Source organism: Hemitrygon akajei, chromosome 4 (assembly GCF_048418815.1).
Source record: "Hemitrygon akajei chromosome 4, sHemAka1.3, whole genome shotgun sequence".
In the NCBI taxonomy this organism is placed as follows: Eukaryota; Metazoa; Chordata; class Chondrichthyes; order Myliobatiformes; family Dasyatidae; genus Hemitrygon; species Hemitrygon akajei.
In genome coordinates, this window is record NC_133127.1 from 166,126,635 (window position 1) to 166,151,125 (window position 24,491).

At 37.8% G+C, this 24,491-nt stretch overlaps 1 protein-coding gene across 1 annotated transcript; it reads right to left on the reverse strand.

Annotated features, from left to right (window-relative positions):
- On the reverse strand, positions 1 to 24,491 carry LOC140725969 (E3 ubiquitin-protein ligase TRIM62-like). Its single transcript, XM_073041880.1, has 6 exons — positions 23,928 to 24,491; positions 15,521 to 15,616; positions 11,917 to 12,150; positions 11,764 to 11,786; positions 2,901 to 3,049; positions 1 to 554 (listed from the first exon to the last, which is right to left on the reverse strand). Exons 1-6 carry the CDS (start codon positions 24,489 to 24,491, stop codon positions 1 to 3), a joined length of 1,620 nt encoding a protein of 539 aa, XP_072897981.1.

The following is a 24,491-nucleotide window of genomic DNA, read 5'->3' on the forward strand; positions in this document are numbered from 1 at the left end:
CTAAATATGGCCGATTCCTTTCAATTGTAGGACAGTAAGAGGTGCAAAGTTTCCTCCTTTGTTGTTGCAGGGATTTAGAATGGGGTAAAGTGCTTCTGTAAACCTTTGATAAAAGGAAACTAAAACAGCCATTTTCTCTGTATCATAAAATACAAGCATTCCCCCTGTATAATTCAGATAAACACCAACCCGGTTCAGTTTTCTGTTGGTAGTAACTTTTAATTGTATGTTATTGTGCCATGCAGTATATTGGTCATTGCTGCATTCCAAAGCCCAGGACACATTGTTTCGACCCAACCAACATTTGCCTTTCCTCGGTATAGATGAATAAGCAACCCCTATCTCCCAATCAGTCTTGCCTTTCACTACCACTTCCCAATAATGATTACCAAAAGTAAAACCCTGAGAGCCAAGCACATACAAAGTATCATCAAATCGTTTGGGGCTGTATGGAGCCTTCATAATTTCATCCGTGTAGCGTATGACTGTTCGGTCTTCTGAGAGAATAAGATTTTCATTTGCAGTCACAGGGTCAAAAGTAATAGTGGTTGCATCTGTATTTTGAAGAAAATAAAAAATTATCCAAACTAAATCCCTAAAAACACAAACATATTCAACGCTACATTATACTATAATCCCTGTTCATCATATTTCAATTCAAATATAGCATGATGCAGTTCCGATCTTCACTGCATTCTACAAAAATGTCTTAACTTTATTAAGCTCAAAAGGCAAAAAACTGAACAATTCTGGAAGGTAAGTTAAGGATGATAAGTGAAAACATGATAAATAAAATCCACAAGATACTGTTGCAGAAGAAGTGAAAGTTACACTTTAGGAAGAGAGCCCCAGAGAGTGGTGATATGATAACTAAAGCCTCTGATGCCAAAGGGCAGGTTAGATGAGAACTTTCACAAAGGAGGTCATATGATGCTATAATCAGGGCTACACTGAAGCTAGTTCAGAATAAAGAAATTTGTAGATCCAGGAAATAACAAGACCTTGGAAGATGACAACTGACATAAGGTTTGGGAACTTATACTGAGCACAAAGAGTGAAGGAGGGTTAGAAAGTGTTACAGAGAATCCAGTTCTTAGTTATGAATAGAGTGCAGACAGCAGAACTTTGAAGGAGTTTTGCTATTTTCAAAGTGTAATACTTTTCCACCATAACTGAGCTTGGAGGTGAAAAATATTTTGATAAATGTGAGAGGAGAGAGGACGGAGGAAATCACCATGATGGTGAGAGGAGAGAGGACGGAGGAAATCACCATGATGGAGTACAAACAGACAAATTGATTGGAGAAACAAGAGCCTCCAAATGCTATAAACTGGATCAATAAACAACTGCTAGAATAACTCAGTGACTCAAGTAGCATCTGTGAAGCAGAGAGATGGTCAACTTTATCGGCTGAGAGCCTGCATCAAAACAAGATGAGCTGATCATACAGATCGAGGTAGAGGGAAGAAAGTGGATTAAATAAAATTTTAAAATTTGGGAAATTTGTGAATAGAAAACATGATTTAATGTTTCAGGTCAAAGACCATTCCTCTGATGGAGAAAGTGCTGGATTAAGCTAGGCTAACTCTTGAACTTCCTGAGTATCCTAAGAAATCGGGTACAGCTTTTGCTTTTGAGTTAACAAGACTACTTGTTTATACAAGACATGATATCAGTTCAGGGTCAGTTGATGAATCAAAGATGAGGGCCATGAGTTGTATCCCACTCTGTGCTATTCCATCACTACTTTGTAGATGGGGAGTTAGTTATTTCAGTCTCAGAGGGAAATAAGAACCAGGACCTTCCCAGGGGCAGAATGGGAACAGTCGTATACAGTTCTCACTTTGTCATTGCATATATATCTCTTGCAAGCAAGCAAGCTGTGAATGTCACTGGCACAGATCTGAGAGCATACGTAAAGGGCTGACATGTGATAAGAGATCCATCTATAACATTGATGAAGCAATGTGCTACTATTAGATGCATAGAGATGTAAAATCTCCAAATGTCTTATGAAAATGCAAAGCAGTTGCAGGCGACGAATGATGAATTCCTACAGCACTGGTAATTTATTGCTGAAATTTTTCTTTACTATGAAATGTACAATAGTCAAAGGTTTAAATTGAAACAAGAACACTTTGAAATATAAATTAATTTTCTATCTGCACGAATTCTCATTGTCCACCTGTTGAACCTTAACTCTCAGCAAAGTCAATTCATTTATTATCAGGCAAACACGAGGAAATCTGCAGATGCTGGAAATTCAAGCAACACACACAAAATGCTGGTGGAACGCAGCAGGTCAGGCAGCATGTATGGGGAGAAGCGCTGTCAACGTTTTGGGCCGAGACCCTTCATCAGGACTCTTGACGAAGGGTCTCGGCCCGAAATGTCGACAGCGCTTCTCTTTATAGATGCTGCCTGACCTGCTGCGTTCCACCAGCTTTTTGTGTGTGTCATTTATTATCAAATGCAATCAAAGATCATAAGTCTAGATTTCTTGAGATGGAGAGGTATTTGGATAACAGAAAAATTCTAATCAGAAAACATTGCTTTTCCCCCATGCCTATTGTGATTTTTAAAATACTATTTTGAAGCTATATTGTGTCTTACAAGTAGATATCATGAAACTATATAATACTTTCCTTTATCATATTAAATTTTTGAATTTGTGAACATTTGCAAATATTTCTGGAGGAGCCATTTGTTTTATGAAGTATAGTAGTCATGTCTTTGGATGGTCGAGATTTAGACCAAAAACCTTTGAATGTATATATAGATTTTTCATTATTGTATTTACATTTCACTTCCTTTTAACATTACATCATAGGAATGTAATTTTTTAATTATTTAAGAATTAGGTATTTTCCTCTGTTGTAAATGAAAATATTTAGACTCACATGCCAGGAGAGCTTTTCTGACCGAAATGTCATTCTTGGACAAACTGTTCGCGAATTTGCCAATTGACTTGATCAAAGAAGAAAGTTTGCCATCATCAATCACAGTTTCATGAATGCCTGGCATTTGTTTATTTAGCAGAGCATTAATGCTACAAAGAAAATAATATCTGTTAAAACAGTGACGATAGGAACAGACTTTAAAGCAAAAATAAGCAAAAGCAAACACAGTAAGAAATTGAACTCCAGTGAATTTGCCAAGTACCCAGTGTGTAGGCTCCATACCAGGTATATGTTAGGATTGTTAATGATGAAAAGCTTACAATAAGCCTTCATCTGTGAATGGACATGTAGCTGATCATTACCCATTCTGGATTGAGGACCCTGTTAGTCAAGTCGTGTCTTTTACATTGAAGTAGCAACAGTCTCATACAGCAGTTGTACTTTGTTTAGTTCTTCAACCTTACCATATTTATGCATCTAGTTTCTATCTGGAGTGTATAGATTATGAGTTCAATTATACAGACCCCCCCCCCCCATGCACCATTGCTACCAGCTAACTTCTATTAATCTGTGTATGGAAAATTAGCTGACTCCTTTAAAGTACACAACACTTCATACAACATTGTTTGTCCCGATGAAAGTTGTTTTTATTTCCCTCACATGTTGGTTTCCTGAATCATTGGAGATCTATTGCAAAACCAGGAGAAAGTCTAAAGGGGGGGGGGGGGAGCACACATGCAGCCAGTGAGCCCCTGGTATGCCAGATCATTAAGGAAACCGAAACAAAAGCTTAGAGGCATCAAAGTACCACACAGCCTCAAGAAGACCTTTTTGCAGATGATTGCATCCTGTTGTACTTTTATGTGAGCCGTCCCTTCTGAAGGCCATTGTCAGGGATCCTGGGGAGGCCGGGAGCTTTATTTAACAGTATATATGATCTCTAAACCAGATGCCAAGAATGGAGTCTGTACCTTAGGATCTGTAATTATCCTGATTACTTCCTCGTGCTGTTTCTAGTGGGTCTATATCCTATCTGAGATTAGATAAATGTACTAATTTGCAATGGTCTAAAATTAGTCTTACCATTACTCTCAACAATCCCAGTAAAAATTTGTCCTGATTTTCATCTGATTTGTTCCAGATGTGGCTATCGACTAATTTGTCTCAGCATATTACAACCTTGCTTTTGTTCAGAAGCAGTTTCCACTTCACAACATACTAAGGTCATAAGGTAAATCTAATCAAACCCACTCAGTCTCGACAAGAAAGTGGAGTGAGACTTCCTGCAGGGGGTAGTCACAGACCACTTCGGTTTGATACCATACTGGCATGTACACCCAGTATAGAGTCAAACTAGGTTTAAAGAATACATGTGGGATTTCTACAATTAATATTCATGAATTGGACTATACTGATGCTGATATCCACTTTGCCTATACAATTAAAAATTTAACAGCTAAGAGAGAGTGTGGCACATTTGTGTAACCATGCACAAATAGATTTCTATCCCTGACAGACAGAAGCCAGACAGTGTGAACCCTGCTGTCTGAGGATACTACCTGAAAATGTATTTTATTAAAGTGCTCCACATTGACCCGATGAATTTTAGCACATGATCATTCCTGAATCCTTTTCCTTTTCACTCTGCAACTGGGGATAATACCTATACCTTCCCTATACCTTAACCCTATGCGTTCAGAAGCCTATTGTAAAGTAGTTCGTTTTCTCCATGTTTTTAACTTAAAATAACATGGATAGGTAATCAAGACCTGTTCAGTTATAGGAAGACATTAGTGAATACTACTGTAAAAGAAGGCCTACTTTCTGCCTTCCCATTGGCCTACTTTTGAGAGTATTCGGCGGTGTTGCTTCTGAGCTAAATAGAGCAACAGATCAGTATTTCATTAATAAATGTTTATGCAATTAGGCTCTTGCTTTGGTAAAACCATATCATTTTAATTTAGTCTTAACATATTAATTTTTTAAATTTTGTGATAGTTGGTTTGGGAGATTTGCCTTGAAACTATAGTGGTGCTACATTTAAGGGAGAAATATGTTGCATCCAAATGAAAAGTACTCATTTCCACCAACAAAAATTCATAAAGATCATTTAATTTATTTTTGTGGTTGACTGGATCAAAATGGCACACACTTAATGATTTTGTTTTTTGATTAATTTGTTGTGTTTCAACAGGCAAATTTTTAATTTTTTGCTTAAATTAATCTGGAAAAGCAACTCGTCATCTAATATTTATAGAGATGTTTAAAAACTGCACAATCTCTCAGCTGCATTTTCTTGTCTAAGATTAGATTTATAGGCTTACAGCTCTTCTAATAGGCTTATAAGAAAATCCTCTAGTTTCCTTTCCAGATGTATGTCTAGCCTTGGACTTTTTCTTCACTGTTTCATGTGAAGGTTTGTGAAGCTAATTTCTTAGAAAGTGTATTGATAAAAACTGTGTCTCACCTTGTTCATCATTTATGCTTAGCTTTGAAGGTTTTAATATTAGACCTTGATTTCAATGTTTGAATGAGCCTGATAGACTTGGCAGTGGGTGAAGATGAATGGCTTCTTAACATTTCTGGTAGGCAGTCATTGTAAATTTGTGTTCACAATGAAGGAAAAGCTTCAGTATGTGCTACCCAAAGAGTCAGAACCACAAGTTTTTTTTCTCTTAAATTAAAATATTGCGCTGGATTTTCCTGGTAAATGCTGGCAGTTCCCTGTGGAAACACTGGTATATCAGCACTTAAGGGTCAGTACAAGGCTCCCATACAAATGTGAATCAAAAGTGAATCGAAAATTTTCAAGTCCCAATCTTATCGGACAAAACTAAGAAATAATTTTGTAAGAGTGTCCAGCAGCAAAGCAAATTCTTGGTACTTATTTTATGAAATCTGTTCTTATGTTATGTACAGTGTCTTGTTAGACCTAGAGCAGGATCATTGACACTAATTTCAATGGGGATTGTAAAGGTTGTGACCATAAAACATAAGAGTAGAATTAAGCTATCCCTTTGACACCCTTACTAATCAAGAATGTATCAACTTTCACTTTAAGTACACCCAATAACTTGGCTTCCACAGCTAACTGTAGCATTGAATTCCACTGGTTCACCACCATCTTGCTAAAGAATGTTCTCCTTATTTCTTTTCTACAGGGATGTCTTTTTCTTCTGAGGCTGTGCCCTCTAGTTTTAGACTCTGCCGATAACATTCTCTTCATGTTCACTCTGTCTAGGCCTTTCAATGCCCAATATATCCCCCCCCCCCCCCCCATCCTTCTAAACTGTACAGGCCCAGAGCCATCAGATGTTCCTCATACATTCATTCCTTCATCCCCGAGATAATTCTTGCAAGGCTCTTCTGGATCCTCTCCAAAGCCAGGATATCCTTTCTGCGATATGGGTCCCAAAACTGCTCACAATTCATAATGTGGTCCAACCAACACTTTATGACAGTTTCTTAACCAGGGTTCCACGGGAGGTCGCTAGGGGTTCTGTGAGAGTTCATGATTTAAAAAAACAAATCTCTTTTTTTGAACTTTGCACAACACGTGATGCTAGCACTCTCAGTAGTAGGCAGTAACCAAGCAGTCCCGTTAGCAATCTCGTTAGAGATCTCTCAACCTAGTATGGCAGTGTGCAGAAGAACCATGTTTAATTGGTTGAGTCTGGAGGGGAAAATAGTGGGTTGTTGAGGAGCATGAAGTGCATTTTCCGAGCATTGAATAGACTCAACCAGCTTGGGTTGTGACTTATTTTATTAATCCCTGTGTTTTACAGACATGTCTGATGGTCCAATGTGTTGATTTTTGAAGAGGAGGTGTGAGATGGAAGAGGAGGATTCTAGGTCTAAGTCTACAGACAATTCTGTTAGGTTAATGATGAATAATTACAATCTTCTGAGTCATTCACTGCACTAGTGCAACAATAGACACAAAAAACTCCATCTTCACAATGCAAGCTACTTATCATGGTCTGGTGATTCAAGTCGTCCAATTCCACTGTGCCTAGTCTGTGGCAAACAACATACTAATGCAGCAATGGCTCCAGCAAAACTGAAGAGACACTTAACTACAAATCACAGCCAAAGGACATGTAAAAGTGCTGATTATTTTAAACGGCTATTGGAATCTCAAAACAAAGTAAAGCTTTTGTTAATAAAGTAGGAGTCAGTAAAAGAATCCAGGAAGCAAGTTATTCAGTAGCAGAATTTATTACCCAGAAAAGGAAAAGTCACACAGTTGGTGAGAACCTAATAATGCCAGCATGTAAAATTATAGTGAGTAAAAAATGCTAGGACGAGTTGCAGTACGAGAAATTGAAAAGGTTTCACTCTCAAATAGTATGAAAAGTTGACGTAATGATGACATGTCACATGATGCTGAAGAGGTTTTGTGTGAAAAACTGAAAAACAACAGTTTCTCTATCCAGGTTGATGAGTCAACAGATTTCGCCAATAAATAACATGTTGTAGCATTTGTAAGATTTGTAAATGATGGTGAAATTCAAGAAAACTTTTTCTGTTGCAAAGAGCTGCCTAAAACAAGCAAATACCAAGATATATTTTAAGTTTTGTCCATATCTGGAAACAAAATGTCTGTTGTGGATGAACTGTGTTGGCATTTGTACTGATGGTACCCCATCAATGGTTGACTCCATGAGGGGTTTCGTTTCTCTTGTTAAAAAAAGTACTACTTTCTTCCCAGAGAGGTGCTGATGTCAAAAACTCTTAGAGATGAAATGAAAAAAAGTTCTGATGATGTTACAAAAATGTCACTTAGTAAGAAGACTTTTTTTCAAAATCTTGTATAAAATTGTGTCTTAAGCTATATTTTTATTCATATTGTTTTCGCTTATGGTGTTTAGTAACTTTACTATACAACATTGTCAGTAAATTTTCAGGTTGTAAATAGCATTAATTAAAATCAATTTACAACCTTTACTTGAATTAAATCTACCAAGACTACCTTCAGAAAAATCAAATCCCACTTTGGCTTAAATCACTTTTTTAACAGAAATGTATTATGTTTGCTTCATAGGTTTTAAAATTAATGCAGGGGACGAAAGAGATTGATTTCAAGAAAGGTAAGCTAAGCTTAACTACCTTTTTCAAGAAATGTTGGCTAAAAATTCATTCTCTACTCAAAAGAGCATTATATCTACAACTTACTGATCACACTAATGTACTGTAATTTTTACATAGGGGTTCCCTGAGACCTGAAAATTGTTTCAAGGGTTCCTCCTGGCCAAAAATGTTGAGAAAGGCTGACTAATGAAGTATTACAACCTTGCTTTTATATTCTAGTCCCCTGAAAATTAATGTTAACATTACATTTGCCTTACTTGCTGCTGACTCAACCTGTAAGTTAACCTTTAGGGAATGCTGAACAAGAACTCCCAAGTTCCTTCCAACCTCCAATTTCAGAATTATCCCCCATTTAGAAAATAGTCTATATCTTTATTCTTTCTACCTTAAAGTATGACCATGAAGTTCCTACACAGTATTTCATCTCCCGCTTCTTTTCCATTCTTCCAATCCGTCAAAGTCTTTCTTCAGACTCCCTGCCTCTCCACCTGCCTCTGTATCATCTGTAAACCGAGCCACAAAGAATGCAACTCGTCATCCAGATCATTAACATGTACGCTGAAAAGTAGTAGATGCAACTCTGACTCTGCAGAACACCTCTAGTCACCGACAGTGAACCAAAAAATTCACCCCCGCCCCTTTATTCTCACTCTTTGTCTTCTGCTGGTCTGTCAATCTATCCACGGTAGTACCTTCCATGGTCCCCCATCTTGTTTAGCCACCTCACATGCAGCACCTTATCAAAGATCTTTTGAAAGTCCAAGTAAACAACATCCACTGCATCTCCTTTCTCTATCCAACCTGTTACTTCCTCGAGGAATTCCAAGAGAATTGTCAGGCAAGATCTCCCCTTAAGGAAATTATGCTGACTTCAGCCTATTTTATCATCTGCTTTTTTAATGCCTTAAATTATTCGCAATTTTTACAAATTGTTTTAATTGACGTTATTCTTTTTAAATTAGAAAAATTAAGTATTGAATTCTGCTGTACAGGCTCTACAGCCCATGATGTTGTGTTGACCTTTTAATCTACTTCAAGATCAATCTAACCACTCCCTCACACAGAGCCCTCCATTTTTCTTCCATCCTCTTTCTTGGCCTCAATTGGTCGGAGCGAAGCACGGATGTCGTGTCCTAGCTGTTGAAGTTAATACACAAGCCAGTATGTAAACCAGGGCAGTACAAAATGGAGAGCATGCTGCTGCCCATGCAGCAGACTCCCCCTCTCTACACAGCTGATGAATCTAAAGGAACAGTGGAGCCCAGTACAGTTTGGCACCAGTGGCATTGCAGGGGTTGCCAGCTCAATCCAGGACTGCTTTAGGGACTCTAGCTCGGGAATTTTCCTCGGGGTTTACTCCCGAAGCCTTCCCTATGAATGGGTATAGCCACAAGGCAGCAGAGATTTGAAATCAGAGTTTTCCTTCTCCTAGATGAGCAACCAATCATGGCCAATGAACCCCCATCTGCCAAAAGTGACTGATTTTAAGACACCAGTAGCCTACCTTTGCCGCTTCTCCTGTCAGTAGAAATTATTCTGCCGGACTTAGTATCTAAGCCACATGTGAAGGCCAGGAGTCAGAGGCTATTTGAGATGTACATCATTGGGAACATTTAATAAGTAGTGGGAACTTTTCCCTACTACCTCCTCTGGCTATGACAAACATAAGGAAACATGTGTCTATCTAAATGTTTCTTAAAATGCCGCTGAGGTATCTGGCTCTGTCACCCTGCTGGCGAGTTCCATGCAGCCACCACGCTGTGTGAAAACAAACCTACCTCTGACGTTGCCCCTATAAGTTCCACAAATCACCTTAAAATTATTTCCCTTTGTATTAGCCATCTCGACCCTGGGAAATGTCACTGACTGTTCACTCATACTATGTCTCTTATCATCTTGTACACCTCTATCAAGTGACAACTCTTCCTCCTTCGCTCCAAAAAGAAAATCTCCAGCTTGTTCAATCTGTTCTCATAAGATATGCTCTCCAATCTTAGCAGCACCTTGGTAAATCTACTCTGCACCCTCTCTAAACCAAACATAAATACTCCAACTGTGGTCTAATCAGAGTTTTATAGAGCTGCAGAGCTCATTGCTCTGAACTTAATATCTTGCCTAATGAAGGCTAGCACACCATATGCCTTCTTAACCACCTACGTAGAACGACGAGGATCTATCGATGTAGACACCAAGAGACCACTGTTCCTTCACACTGCTAAGAATCCTGCCATTAACCCTGTATTCTGCCTTCCAAGGTATATTGCTTCACACTTTTCTGGATTGAACTCCATCTGCCACTTCTCAGCCCAGCTCTGCAAACTGTGAATATCCTGTTGTAATATACGACAACCTTCTACACAAACCAGAACATCACTGGCGTTCTTGTCATCTACAAACTTACTAACTCACCCTTCCTCTTCCTCATCCAAGTCACTTATATAAAAAAAAATCACAAAGAGCAGTGTCCAGAACTGGTCCATGCAGAAATCCACTGGTTACTGACCTCCGGGTAGAAAACACTCCATTTGCATCACCCTTTGACTTTGGTGATCAAGCCAGTTCTTAATCCACTCAGCCAAGCTTCTCTGGATCCTATGCATCCAAATTGTTGAAATCTGTGTTGAGACTTCATAAATAGAATGATTATGTGAAAAAGCAGTGAAGTAACGCCTAATTGTTCAGAAGGTTTGATATTTCAACATTTAACCAGACACATTATCAGACTCAACATTGACCAACGACAGATACTAACCTGTATAAACAATTCAGATATAAGATCATTTACCTGCCATGCTAACTGACTCCCTTTCCAGTGACCTGCTGAGTGTTACCAGTATCCTTCATTTCATTTCACTCTCAGCATCTGTGGTGAGCTTTGAATCAGATAATTCCAGAATTTTCTTTACTCATTCCTCTGTCCTTATTCAGCTCATTCTACATGCATCTCCTCCAAAAGACCAGCTGTGTTTAATAAACCTTTGCCACTCTTAGCTTGTGTTGCTCATAGACTTCATAAATAGAGTGATCATGTGAAAAAGCAGCAAAATAATGCCTAATTCTTAGAAAGGTTTGATAAGGCTGTTAGTTGAAATCTCAGTCTAGTTTTGGTCAAATTCTTTAGGAAGAATGTGAAAAGGCTTGAAAGGATGAAGGGAGATTTACAGTATGAGAATGAATGCATGGGCAAGGGATTTTAGCTATAAGGATAGGGTAGAGAAGTTAGCTTGTTTGGTGGAGAAAAGCAAATGGAGGAAACATTTGATAGCTGTAAACAACAATATTACAAGATTAGAAATGGTAGATAACCTTTGGTATCCAAAGACCAGTGGATGCAGATCTAAAGTTTTGGACAGGGGGTACAGGGTGAAAGAGAGAATAATTTATTTTGTGCAGCCCGTGGTAATAAGCTGCCTCTGTGAGTGATAAAGGAGAAATGATCAATAATATCAGAAAAAAATGAATAGAAGTTTGACAGATATAAACTTGTAGTGTTAAATGGATCAAACTGAGGAATGGGATTGACAAGATTGCTCTGCTGAGAACTGATGTGGATACAATTGGCCAAATAGTTTCTTTTTGTGCCTGTATGATTCTAACTATATCAATGTAATACAGTGTGTCTAAAATAGTGTCAACAGAACCATGATGAGATTGACTTAGGAACCTTAACAGTATAAAACAGTTTACCATTCTACTACGCAAGTCATACATGATTGAGAAACGAAATTTGGATTGTGCATCGTAAAACTAATTGTCAAAATGAATTTCTTACCGATACTCATTGCAGTTTGCTCCCTACAAGAAAAAACAAAGAAGGTTTTAATTTTCTCTCCAACAAATCTGCTGAAAAAGAACATTATCTATATCTCGATATTAAAGCATTGAAATGAACAATTCTTCCAGATTCTATAAAAGAATAATTTACCTTTAGAAACTTGAATGAATCACCTTGATTTAAAATGACATTTATGTGCTGAATAATTCTTTTTATATCATCAAGCTCTTCCAACCAGTCTTTGGTCTGTGTTTCGATGTACAGAGTGGCAGCCTGTCGATCAGCTTCAATGAACCGCAAAGTCTGTTGCTCATCATCTTCAACAAGTGCTTTAATTTCTTTATAATGGTGTATAGCTTTTTCCAAATACCCAGAATATGCTGCCTACATGAATTAATAACCCAGAAAGGAAAATAATTTAGATTTCTTTCTCAGAGATTTCCAGATTTAAATATTTATATTTCTTTTATTCAAGCAATGTTCCTTCCGATTGAAGTTCTAATTTTCTGGCTAGGATCAAATAAAGAAAAGAGAAATTATTAAAAATAATTAATTAAACACTTCTCATTCATTATTGCCAACTGTGAATTGTAAAAGTCTACTCCAATCTTGCTGTGTGTTGCACATTTAAATATTCAGAGGTTAATTTGACTTTGACCATTTAAAATTTAAGCAGCTTTACCTTTGTGGTTGAAATTACACTACAGAATTTTGGGTGATGTCTCGGATGTAAGAGGACTTGCAGCTTTCACTTATTGACTCACAATAACTGTCCAGTGAAAAAGAGAATGGTCTGTTTTACTCACTTCCCTTTGATTTCCCTTCCATGTTACAATTATGAACATTTCCAATAGTCATTTAGGTTATTTTAAAACTGCAAGACAAACATAAGCAACATTTAAAATCATGCCAAATTATTGTGTCTAAATTGTGATTGACCTGCCATGAGTGTGATGGTATCGGGTTTGCTGTCTGTGAAGTTCTGAACTCAAGTGAAGAAATTAAGCCTTATCTGATTGAGGAAGCCATGGGTACCCTCACTAGATCACTTCCCTGTTTTTCCTGCACTATTTGATCAGTGGGTATCCCCTCTCTACAAAGGAGATACTTCTAACCAACAAAATAGTTTTAAACACAGTACATTTATTTATTTGTTTATTTGTTGATCTATTGAGATACCACGTGGATCAGACCCTCCTGGCCCTTTGAGCCGCACCAGCAATCCCCCAATTTAATCCTAGCGCAACCACAGAACAACTTACAATAACAAATTAACCTACCAACCGGTATGTCTTTGGACTGTGGGAAGAAACTGAAACACCCAGATGAAACCCACTCAGTCACAGAGAAAACTTACAAGCTCCTTACAGGAAGGAGCAGAAATTGAACCCAGGTTGCTGGTACTGTAAAGTGTTGTGCTAACGACTACGCTACCATGCTGCCATAGTGCCATCATGCCAAGATTAGATTCTTCAAACATATTTAAAACATACAGAGAATTTCTATCTTATTAAAACTTTCGGAGTCCTGCCATGTACAGAAGTTCGCTGATGACACGGCCATAGTGGGGTGTGTCAGGAATGGACAGGAGGAGGAGTATAGGAAACTGATACAGGACTTTGTGATATGGTGCAACTCAAACTACTTGCGTCTCAATATCACCAAGACCAAGGAGATGGTGGTGGACTTTAGGAGATCTAGGCCTCATATGGAGCCAGTGATCATTAATGGAGAATGTGTGGAGCAGGTTAAGACCTACAAGTATCTGGGAGTACAGTTAGACGAGAAGCTAGACTGGACTGCCAACACAGATGCCTTGTGCAGGAAGGCACAGAGTCAACTGTACTTCCTTAGAAGGTTGGCGTCATTCAATGTTTGTAGTGAGATGCTGAAGATGTTCTATAGATCAGTTGTGGAGAGCGCCCTCTTCTTTGTGGTGGCGTGTTGGGGAGGCAGCATTAAGAAGAGGGACGCCTCACGTCTTAATAAGCTGGTAAGGAAGGCGGGCTCTGTCGTGGGCAAAGTACTGGAGAGTATAACATCGGTAGCAGAGTGAAGGGCGCTGAGTAGGCTATGGTCAATTATGGAAAACCCTGAACATCCTCTACATAGCACCATCCAGAAACAGAGAAGCAGTTTCAGCAACAAGTTGCTATCGATGCAATGCTCCTCAGACAGGATGAAGAGATCAATACTCCCCAATGCCATTAGGCTTTACAATTCAACCGCCAGGAGTAAGATATGTTAAAATGCCGGGGTTAGGACTCAATGTATTTAAGTAAACTACTTAAGAACTTTTTAAAAGCTATTATTAATGCTTTTTGAGAGGGTGTTTTTAGATGCATATCATATTTTTACTGAGTTAAGTATTGTATGTAATTAGTTTTGCTACAATAAGTGTATGGGACATTGGAAAAAATGTTGAATTTCCCCATGGGGGTGAATAAAGTATCTATCTATCTAAATTACAAATTATTTCTAAAACACAAGGAATTTCAAAACATAGGTACAATTCCTATAAACAAAAAAGACATAACAACGAGTTGTCTAAAGGCAGAGGAATAGATTCTAGTCCTTCCAACTTTCTGTCATTCTTCTTATTGTTCCTTGACTATTCCTAACTGCCTGACTGCTCTCTTACATTTATACTGTTTTTTGCTACTTGGTGACTTCACATGCATATATTTTTCAAATACAGTACCTTGCTGGGAAATTAACACAAATATTCTGAAAGCTTCTGGGGATAGAGATCTCAGACACTCAAAATGAATGCTGTGAAGCTAAATCTCTGAGTACACAAATCTTCCATCTATTGATAGATCAGTTATTTGATGTGCTCAGTCATAGTATCAGTCAGATCTGTGTGCTTCCTTGAACTAAATAACTTAGCCAGTGTTGTCTGGTTTGATGCCGGCCCAACTAACATCATCCCATTGTTTTGCACCACATCTCCCATGCTGTGGGCCAACAGCCTGGCTCTATAGACAGTGCCGTTTGTTTGCAAAGCTATCCTTTTAATTTCAGACTGATTATCGTATGCAGTTTATATTAAGCACTGAAGTCTGGTTCTTGTTTATGATGAGAAGCTGAGCAAGGAATATTGCCTGGGAGTTTATTTTACTCAGAACAAGAGGAGGATCTGCTGAGTTGGAAAGTTGAGCATGGCAACAAAAGGACACCTGGGCCCTGGACAGTGAATATCCATCACATGGGAATGCAGTGTTAGGATTGATTAAATTAAATTTAATGACGTTGTGGTTCCACTTCTATCATAGAATGTCAGAACAGACAGAATATTGTGTCACCTTAACTAGTGTGACACGATTAATGAAATCAGGCAAAACTTCCACTCTGTCAGCTTGCACTACCCATCCCCATGTTCCAATGGTCCTTCTCTGGAGCAGTATTCAATATCATCTTTTCCACTTCTTTAAAGAAATTAAGTGTTTAATAATAAAATATTATCCATACTTGAAAGCGGTATAACACATCATGATTGAAGACTCAAAAGTGATTTCTTAATCTTCTACTTCACCCAAATAATTCCTTAACAGTCAATAGTACACAGCCTTTGTTACTTCTTGTCTACTGAATTTGTTCCTTTAATGTTGTCTTACTTATATGTTTAAATATACATCTTAAACAAATTAGGCTTCTTCATTCAGTAAAAACAAATTAGCTTTTACCCTTGTCTTAAAAACTTTAAAATTTCATAAAATATACCAATAAAATTAGTTTTCAACCAAACACTTACTAGCACCTGACTATTCAATTCCCGCAGTTGTTCGACGGCTTCTTCAGCTTTTGTCCTCTTAAGATTAAGCTGTTTCATGTTTTCTGTAAAAGTCAACTGATAAGAAAGCAAAGGAAATTAATGACTACACTCATTAGTAACTTGATATTGATACAAGCTCTGTATAGTATCGTATTGTGTCTCAACAAAGGGCAATTGCTTCTTAATGATGCCCTTATGAAGTGAATAATCATAGAAGAGATTTTCAAAAGATGATTTGGGTAGTCATAAGAACCTGGTTCATGCTCCTTCAGCTGCTATGGAAACTACATTCTATAATATCTCCAGTCAGTTAAGTTTTCATCATGCTCAATTATATGATTATATTGAATGGAGAAAGAATATTGTCTGGCTTGAATTGTTTCAAAGCCTTGACAGTGGAGGAGGGGAAGGCAATTTCAGTAGAAAAATATGAATTAATTCCAAAGTCTTAATGAATCTCTTGTACATGCAGCAAAAGATAAACGTAAGACAAATATTCGATGCCATGTTGTTTGCTGTCTGAAACTTGTTCAGCATTACCGGTGTTGTCAGCTATCCTTCAGAATAAAAATAACGCTTGTCTGAAGAGAATGAAAGTAGGAGGAATTGAAAATAAATTTTAAAAATCAATTCACCTGATTCCTTGGAATTAAGAGATAAATGATAATGATATGTACGTCTCTTTTTCTTGACCACTGTGGGTGCCAATTTGCTGAAATTTAATTCACCAATTGGAATAACACAAATGCAGTGCACTTTGAGCTGCTTGCCAGATTGAATTGAACTGCTCCATATAAGCTGTGTATATAGCTCATCACTGTGTAGGCGAGACCTCTGGCAATAATAAAAACCATGCAGTGCTGATTTGACACTTGTTCTGCCAAGTGAAGTTGAACTATGCACAAGAAACAACCTACCAGGAAGAAAAATCTATCTGCACAATTTAGGGACCTTTAATTGCATAAAGATCTGTTCAAAGGGGATAGTATTTCAGCTTTCTTACTTGCCATAGTTATAAACACTGCCTATTACTCATTTACACAAGCTCTTTCTTACCTGTCTGTTGTAATGGCCCAGCCAAATTTACTTTCCTATCTGGATTTAAAACATGAACATAAGAAAATAAGAACAGGAGTAGGCCACTCATGGTTCACTTACTAATCAATATAATGATGGATGATCTGTCCAAACCCTCCTATTCTCATCTGTTCTGGTGCCCCTTAGCCCTCAATTCTCAGACTTTTTAAAACTGTTTTCAATTTCCATTTAAAAGAATTCCAATGACCTGCCTTCACAAACCTCCAGGTTAGATCATTCCAGAGATTCAGCAACCCCTGCAAAAAATTCCTGTACACCTGTTTGCTAGATTTTGAATAATAGGTGATATAACTTCATCAAAACTTTTACGGCTTTATTAACATAGAAGGCTTCTTCCAGGATGATCAGGAGGAGGGGATGACAGGAAAACAAGCCCAGTTTGCAAAATGAGATGGAGAAGGAGGGTAAGAGGATAGTAAGTTAATAGGAACATTGATTGTTTGTATGAAGCAGCAATAACTTTGGGTGAAAGAAAAGGAAATGGAAGGAAAGATTCTTTATAAGACAGAAAGTAATTATGATCTGGAATTCCCTGTCTGTGGGAGTTGTGGTAGAAGCATCGATCAGTGCCTTCAGGGAGTTATTGGATAAGCACTTAAAAAAGGAAGGAAAAGGGGAATGGAACTAAGTAACTAATAAAATTGCTTAAAGATGTTAATTTTGTTAAAGATGAAAACTGTCACTCACTCGAAAATAAAATCACAGGATCTTATAATTGGTACGGCATAAAAGTAGGAGATCATGATCACTGACAATCACCACTGATGCACCTCAAGGATATATGCTTAGCCCACTGCTCTACCCTCTCTACATCCTCTCTACTTTGTGGCTAGGCACACCTCAAACGCTAGCTATAAATTTGCTGATGACATAACTATTGTTGGCAACAATTCAGATGGTGATGAGGAGTGGGATACAGTATGTCAGCTGTTTGAGTGGCATCAAATCCTCACCAATCCTCATCGAGGGATTAGCAGTGGAAAGGCTGTGCAATTTCAAGTTCCTTGGAGTTATCATCTCTGAAGACTTATCCTGGGCACAACATAAAGAAGCAATTACAAAGAAGGTACAACAGTGGCTAGATTTCATTCATTTGAGGAGACCTGGTATGTCACCAAAGACTCTCGCAAGTTTCTACAGATGTACTGTGGAGAGCGTTCTAGCTGGTTGCCTGGAGGGTCCACTGCATATGACCACTAGCCACCCTAACACTGAGGACATCTTCAAAAGACTATGCCTCAAAGAGGCAGCATCCATTATTAAGGACTCCATCACCCAGGACATGCCCTCTTCTCATTGCTACCATCAAGGAGGAGGTACAGGAGCCTGAAGACACACACTCAATATTTTAGGATCAGCTTCTTCTCCACTGACCTCAGATTTTTGAATGGATAATGAACCCTCACTATTCTTGTTTTTTTTTGCTCGCTTTTTATATTACTTATATAAATTAATATATTTATATATGTATGTATTTTCTTGTAATATATAATTTTTTATTCCATATTGTAATGTACTGTTGCTTCCAAACAACATATTTCATGACATATGCCAGTGATATTAAACCTGATTCAGATTCTAATTCTGATTTGCTCCACTGAGTCTTTGTCAGCTCCTAGTTGAGTCCACCATAAAAGTAGCATGGTAAAAAGTACCATAAAAGTAGATCTGGACCTGTCTGGACTAGGTTAGTGGTCCTTTAATTTTTAATTAGCAGCTGAGAGGCAGCTAACTAAATGACTATTTAGGCAAAGGTCAATGTACCAGGTATGGATCTTTCCATTACCTTGTTACTGATTGAGTGCAGGTTGTTGAATAGCCATTATTCATATTGAATTTATCCTGATTTTAATGGACTGACAATACCACAAATATTTTTCACATTGTCAAGTAATCCCGAAGTTGTATCAATACTGCAACTGTTTGGTTGGAGACAGCTGATTCGGAAGCATGACGTAAGCAATAAAGTTGTGATAATGCTGTGTCCCAGTTTTTCCAATTTCCATGCATTCAACCATTTCTTAACATTAGATGGGGTGAACCAAATATGTTCAAGACCATATTGTGACCTGATGTGTGTTGATCTCAGACAGAAACTCACATAAATCACCTATTCTGCACTTCTGTTAGAAAGAAGCTACAAATATTTTCATCTTTGTCTTCACAGGTAAGCCATTGCCATCATTGAAAAAGTAGGTACTTATAGAGCATTCTCTTCTCATTAGTTATTTAATTGCCCATCACTAATCTAAAGTCAGGACATAAGAGACTGCGGATGCTGGAATCTGAAGCAACACAAAACACTGGAGAAGCACTGAGTCAGGCAGCATCTATGGAGGGAGATGGACAGTCAGGTCGAGGCACTTCTGGAACACACACCCAATCCCTCCCCCAAAACCCTCCTCCATCTGGCAGCACTTGTGCTTACTCTCAACAACTTCCTACTTTGCTCACGCTTTCTCCAAATTAAAGGTGTAGCCATGGGCTCCAGCTATGCCTGATTTTTTGCTGGTGGCATGGAGCAATCCACGTTCCAAATCTACAATAGCTCAGTTCCCAATTCTTTTTCCATTGTATTGGCAACTGCATTGGTGCTGTTTCTTCCATGTGTGAAGAATTTGCAAACAAACATCCACCCCACTCTCAAATTAATTTTGTCTAGCTTTGAAACCTCTTTCCCCTTTCTTGATAATCTTAACTCCATATTGGGAGACAGATTATCCAGCGACATCTGAGTCCAGGTAAAATGTCGAAACATCAACTATCCATTTCCCATATCAGACGCCACCTGACCCATTGAGAAACACTAAAGTCACCCTCGTTAAAAATCCTACTCAACCACCAACCTCAAGCTCATTTCCAGTATTGTGCACTTTGAGAAGGAGTCTGATATGGACAATTTCTTTTGCAATGAAATATGGACAATAGAGGTAGCTGGTGGTTTTACTAGCTGTAATGATTATGGTGATTTATGCAATCTGTAATTATCTCTTTACATAGTTATCTGGCAAAAATGTGAAGAAGAAAGAACAATAAAAACATGAAATTACTTCAATGGAGCATTATATGATGACTTTTATATATTTTAAATAAATCAATCTTTTTCATCAAGGTTGAAATGAATAGAGTTGAGAAGCATGAATATTTCACATGTACAACCTGTTGTATTTTAAGCTTTAAAATATTAAGTGCAGTACATATATACCTATGATCATATCTTATTCAAAACCCTTACTGGCTACCAACTGATGTCGTGCCAGCATTCTAGGTAGAACAGGTCAGAACTTCACAGTTAGATCATCAGTGCAAAGGACAATTATTTTTTCACAGTGATATCCACATGGACACAATTCTCAATCTATGCCACTATTTTAGTCTTCTGCTCCTGTGCCCTAACTTTGCTTATTAACTTCAAGCCTGCTCTGCAATTCATCAAGCTCATGGCAGATCTTATACTGCAGGTTCTACAGTAACCCTATATCCCTTGATTTCTTTAATATACAGAACCCATTGATCCATGTTTTGAATGAACTCAAACACTGAGCCTCCAGACTCAGAATTGCAAATATTTACCTGTCCATTGTAGAGAGACAACAAATGGAGCACAATACTCCAGGTGAATCTTACTAAGCCTCTATATAACTGCAGAAAGAACTCTTTTATGTGTAAAGGAGGTGATCTTGTTTATCAAGGTTCAAATGAATGGAATTGAGAAGCATAAATATTTCTCACTGAGGTAAGCTATTTTTACTTCTGTACACAAATCCACTTCTAATAAAGGCCAACATGCTACTTGTTTTGCTAATCACTTGTGGTAAATGCCAGTTGGATTTTAGTAAAAATCATCTTGGCCCCTTTGAACTTCAACATTATCTTGTCACGTAAAGTCATCTCCTGTTTTTTTGTTTTGTGCACAAAAGTATATGGCCTCTCACGTTTCCACATTATATTCCACCAGCCACATTTTTGCCCTTTGCCCATAAAACCTCTTTACATCCTGCTCCAAATTAAGATTGTTTAGTATCATTAGAAAACTCTGAAATATGACATTGGATCCACTGAGATAAATCATTGACACTCATAGTGAATATCTGGAGCTCAGCATTGATCCATGTAGTGCTCATTCATCACAGCCTATCAACCTGAGAAAGACTTATTTTCCCACTCTTTGTTTTGGTGCAATAATTCTCATTCCATGTCAGTAAATAAACACATCCAAGTGTGCTCTCATCTTGTTAACCAACCACTTGCGTGGAATTCTGCATCACAATCTGCTAAAATAAAATGGTTTCTAATGACTGAATTGATTTCACCCTTTATCAATGGAACTATACTACTTATTTTTTTACCTATTTGCCTGTCCTCCCTAAATGTTAACTATTTTCCCAGCTTTGGTCACCAGGCAACTGTTTCCATAATGGCAATTAGTTTATACCCATTTACTTCTATTTGTGTCATCATAATTTATCCACAGTGTTGTAAATGCTATAGTGTTGTAAATGCTGCAGTGTTTAGATATAACATGTTGCATTTCTAATTTGAACTCCTTTCTGTATTTTGATCTCATTTGCTGCTTTGTTTCTGCTTTCTCTTTACTTTGCTTACTACTTTTCTAACCAACTTCAGGCATTATTTTCCAACTTGAACACCTTGAGAAAAGGGTAGTCATTTATGTTCAAAGTATTTGTAAAAAATTCAATTGTTCAGAAATTTGACCATACCAATATAGAGTATTAATTTCATTTTTCAGCATCAAACCTTGGAAAAGATTTCAACAGCATTATAAAAGATCATAAAAAGTTAATCATAAACATGAGAAAGTCTGCAAATGCTAGAAACCCAGACGCAGGAGGAACTCAGCAGGTCAAGCAGCATCTATGGAAATGAATAGTGTAAATAGGTGGGCCGAGACCCTTCTTCAGAACTGAGAGGAAAGGGGGAATATGCCAAAATAAAAAGGTGTGAGGAGGAGAACATAGCTAGCTGGAAAGTGATAGGTGAAGCCAGGTAGGTAGGCAAAGTAAAGGACTGGAAAAGATAGGAGAAAGGGAAGGAGGAGAGGACTCAAGGGGAAGTAATAGGTAGGTGAAAAGAGGCAAGTGATTAGAGTGGGGAATACCGGATGGGGTGTTGTTTACTGGAATGAAAAGAGTTAAGTTAAGATCAGGAATAATCAGACTACTGTGTTAAAATGATTCAAAAGGGTATATAGATAATTTCTTCTGGTGAGTAGAATTCAGAACTAGAGGATCTAATTTTGGAGTTGTATCAAGAAGCAATTTTGTACACAATGGATAGGAGAAAACTAGCATTCAGCCAGCAGAAGAGTTATGGGAGACTGGTAGATTTTTTTTGACTTCGGGCTGTAAATTATAAACTTCAAAGAGAATGTCAGGTAAATGTGGCTAAGATACAGATGTGCCATAATCTAATTGAATAGTGGTAAGTGTTCCAGTGACTGTAGGCCAAATTCTATTTATAAAGATCTGACCATTTCAAGTATCTTGGCAACACTGATGACATAACTGAGGACGGTGCTATCTTCGAGTTATTCATTTGATACAAGTTTGCAACTTCAGTGTAGAATGATCAGGGTTGAAATTCAGTATAACATACTACCTATCCATCTAGGTAATATTGCACACTTGTATGTCTTACTCCTGTTTATATGTATGCTTCCTGAAATATCTAGGCTGGTGAATATATTGAAATGTATTCATTTGAAAATTGGATAGTAATATTACATTTCTTGGAACTCCAAATTACCTTATTTTTTGCTGCATAGCTATGTGATATCAGGCTTTTAGAAAAATTATTAAAATATCCATTCCTGTCCGATTTCCATGAAAATGCTTTGTTTACATCTTCTATAAGTGCAGACACTCTACATATTTGAAGAAGACCCCAGAAATCTCAGGATCTTTTTTTTATTTTCATGGCACTTTTGAAAGCAACAGCCTAGGAACTGGTGCCTTTTTCTCTGTCTTTATCAGCAATCTCATGGTACAATTGACCTCATCCCAACTTCCCCTTTCACAATTGACAATATATGGTGGTTGAGTTCAATCTTGCCAAATCATTTATCTATTTAAGTTCCAGTGAGCTGCCAAGTTTCCCTAAATGCATTTCTGAGAAAATTAATTCTCATTAATTTTCATTCCTTTCATTCCATACAGATGCTATTTTTATATTATCTCCACTGTGCACTTTAAGATCAATAAGGACACGTTACCTGAAATTTTCACCTTTATTTTAAACAACAGTACCACTTCCTAAGCATAGAGCAATACAGACAAATACAAACCACTTGACCCAACGAGTCTATGCCCACCCAGCTAGTCTTAATTTCCTGCCTTTGGCCCACATCCCTCCAAGTGCCATTCCTTCATAGTACCTATCCAAGTGCTTCTTAAATGATACTATTGTACCTGTCTCAACCATTTCTGGGAGCTTGTTCCATATACACACCACCCTCTGCATGGAAATTTGCCTTTCAGGTCCATTCTAAATTAACCCTTCTCACCCTAAATCAATGCCCCTAGCTTGGGGAAAAGAAACATACAGTGAAAATGTACATCAAAACATACAGTGACTCAACTCTCTGTCATCAAAACCATGCCTATGAACTTAAAGACAAACGCCTGTGCCATGACCTCAATGGACACTGCAACTCAACAACTTCTTGACCGCCATCTGTTAGCATCCACCTTGTCTATGCCTCATACATACAGTGTCTATAAGGACTGCATTCTTAGGAATAAAGACTTAGCTTGGCCAACCTTTCCCAATGACTCAAGCCTTCTAACCCTGGCAACATCCTTTTAAGTCTTTTCTGCACTCTCTTCTGTTTAACCACATCTCTTCTGTAACACGGCAACTGAAACTGTACACAATATTCCAAATACCAATAAATGACACAACTGCAACATAATGTCCTAATTCCTATACTTAATGCGCTGACTTATGAAGGCCAACATCACCATCCTAAGCTGGTTTGATTTTCCAAACTGTCTCACCTCACACTTAATTGTATCTAAATCCACTTGCCACTAATCTCTGATAACCTTCTTCACTGTCAACAAGACCTCCTAATTTCATGACATTCACAAAGTTACTGATCAAGCCTGTGCGTTCAGATCCAAAACATTTATATAAATGAAGTATAACAATAAGATATAAATCTACTCAGGAAAGAACTGACAAAATATATCTTGTATAATACAAATAATATACAGTTAACTTGGGCGCCCATTGCAGTTATTTTTAAGTGACCTTATTTCACACTCACCTGGATTTCAGTTTTTGCTTCTTCTATAGTCAGGATCGAGTGGCTTTTGTGCTTCCCTATAATACTGCAAAGACTGCAAATGCTTGCATGATCTTGCTTGCAATAAAGCTTAAGAGCTTCTTTGTGCTCTTCACATTTCCTCAAAGATATAGCTTCTGTGGGATCAACCAAAATGTGATCCTTTAGAGATGCTCGTTCGTTGTGTGGGCGAAGATGTGTCACACAATAGAAAGTCTCACACTGAATACAGCTCATTGCAGCAGGCACAGGTTCCTCAAAGCAGTAGTCACAGACAATTTTCTTTTCCTGGCATCTTGACAGGTTTTCGACTTTTTCAACTAGTGTGGGATTTTTAAGCAACCTTGGCTTTTCTACAAACTCTACACGGCATTCTGGGCATGTATAATTATCACCTGATGACTTGTACTTCAGATGATCTTGGATGCATTTTAGGCAGAAACTGTGATTACAGTTAAGAGTCACTGGGTAGGTAAATATCTGTAGGCAGATAGAACAGGTAACATTGTCCTTGTAACTGTCTACAGGTTTCATATAACTAGCCAT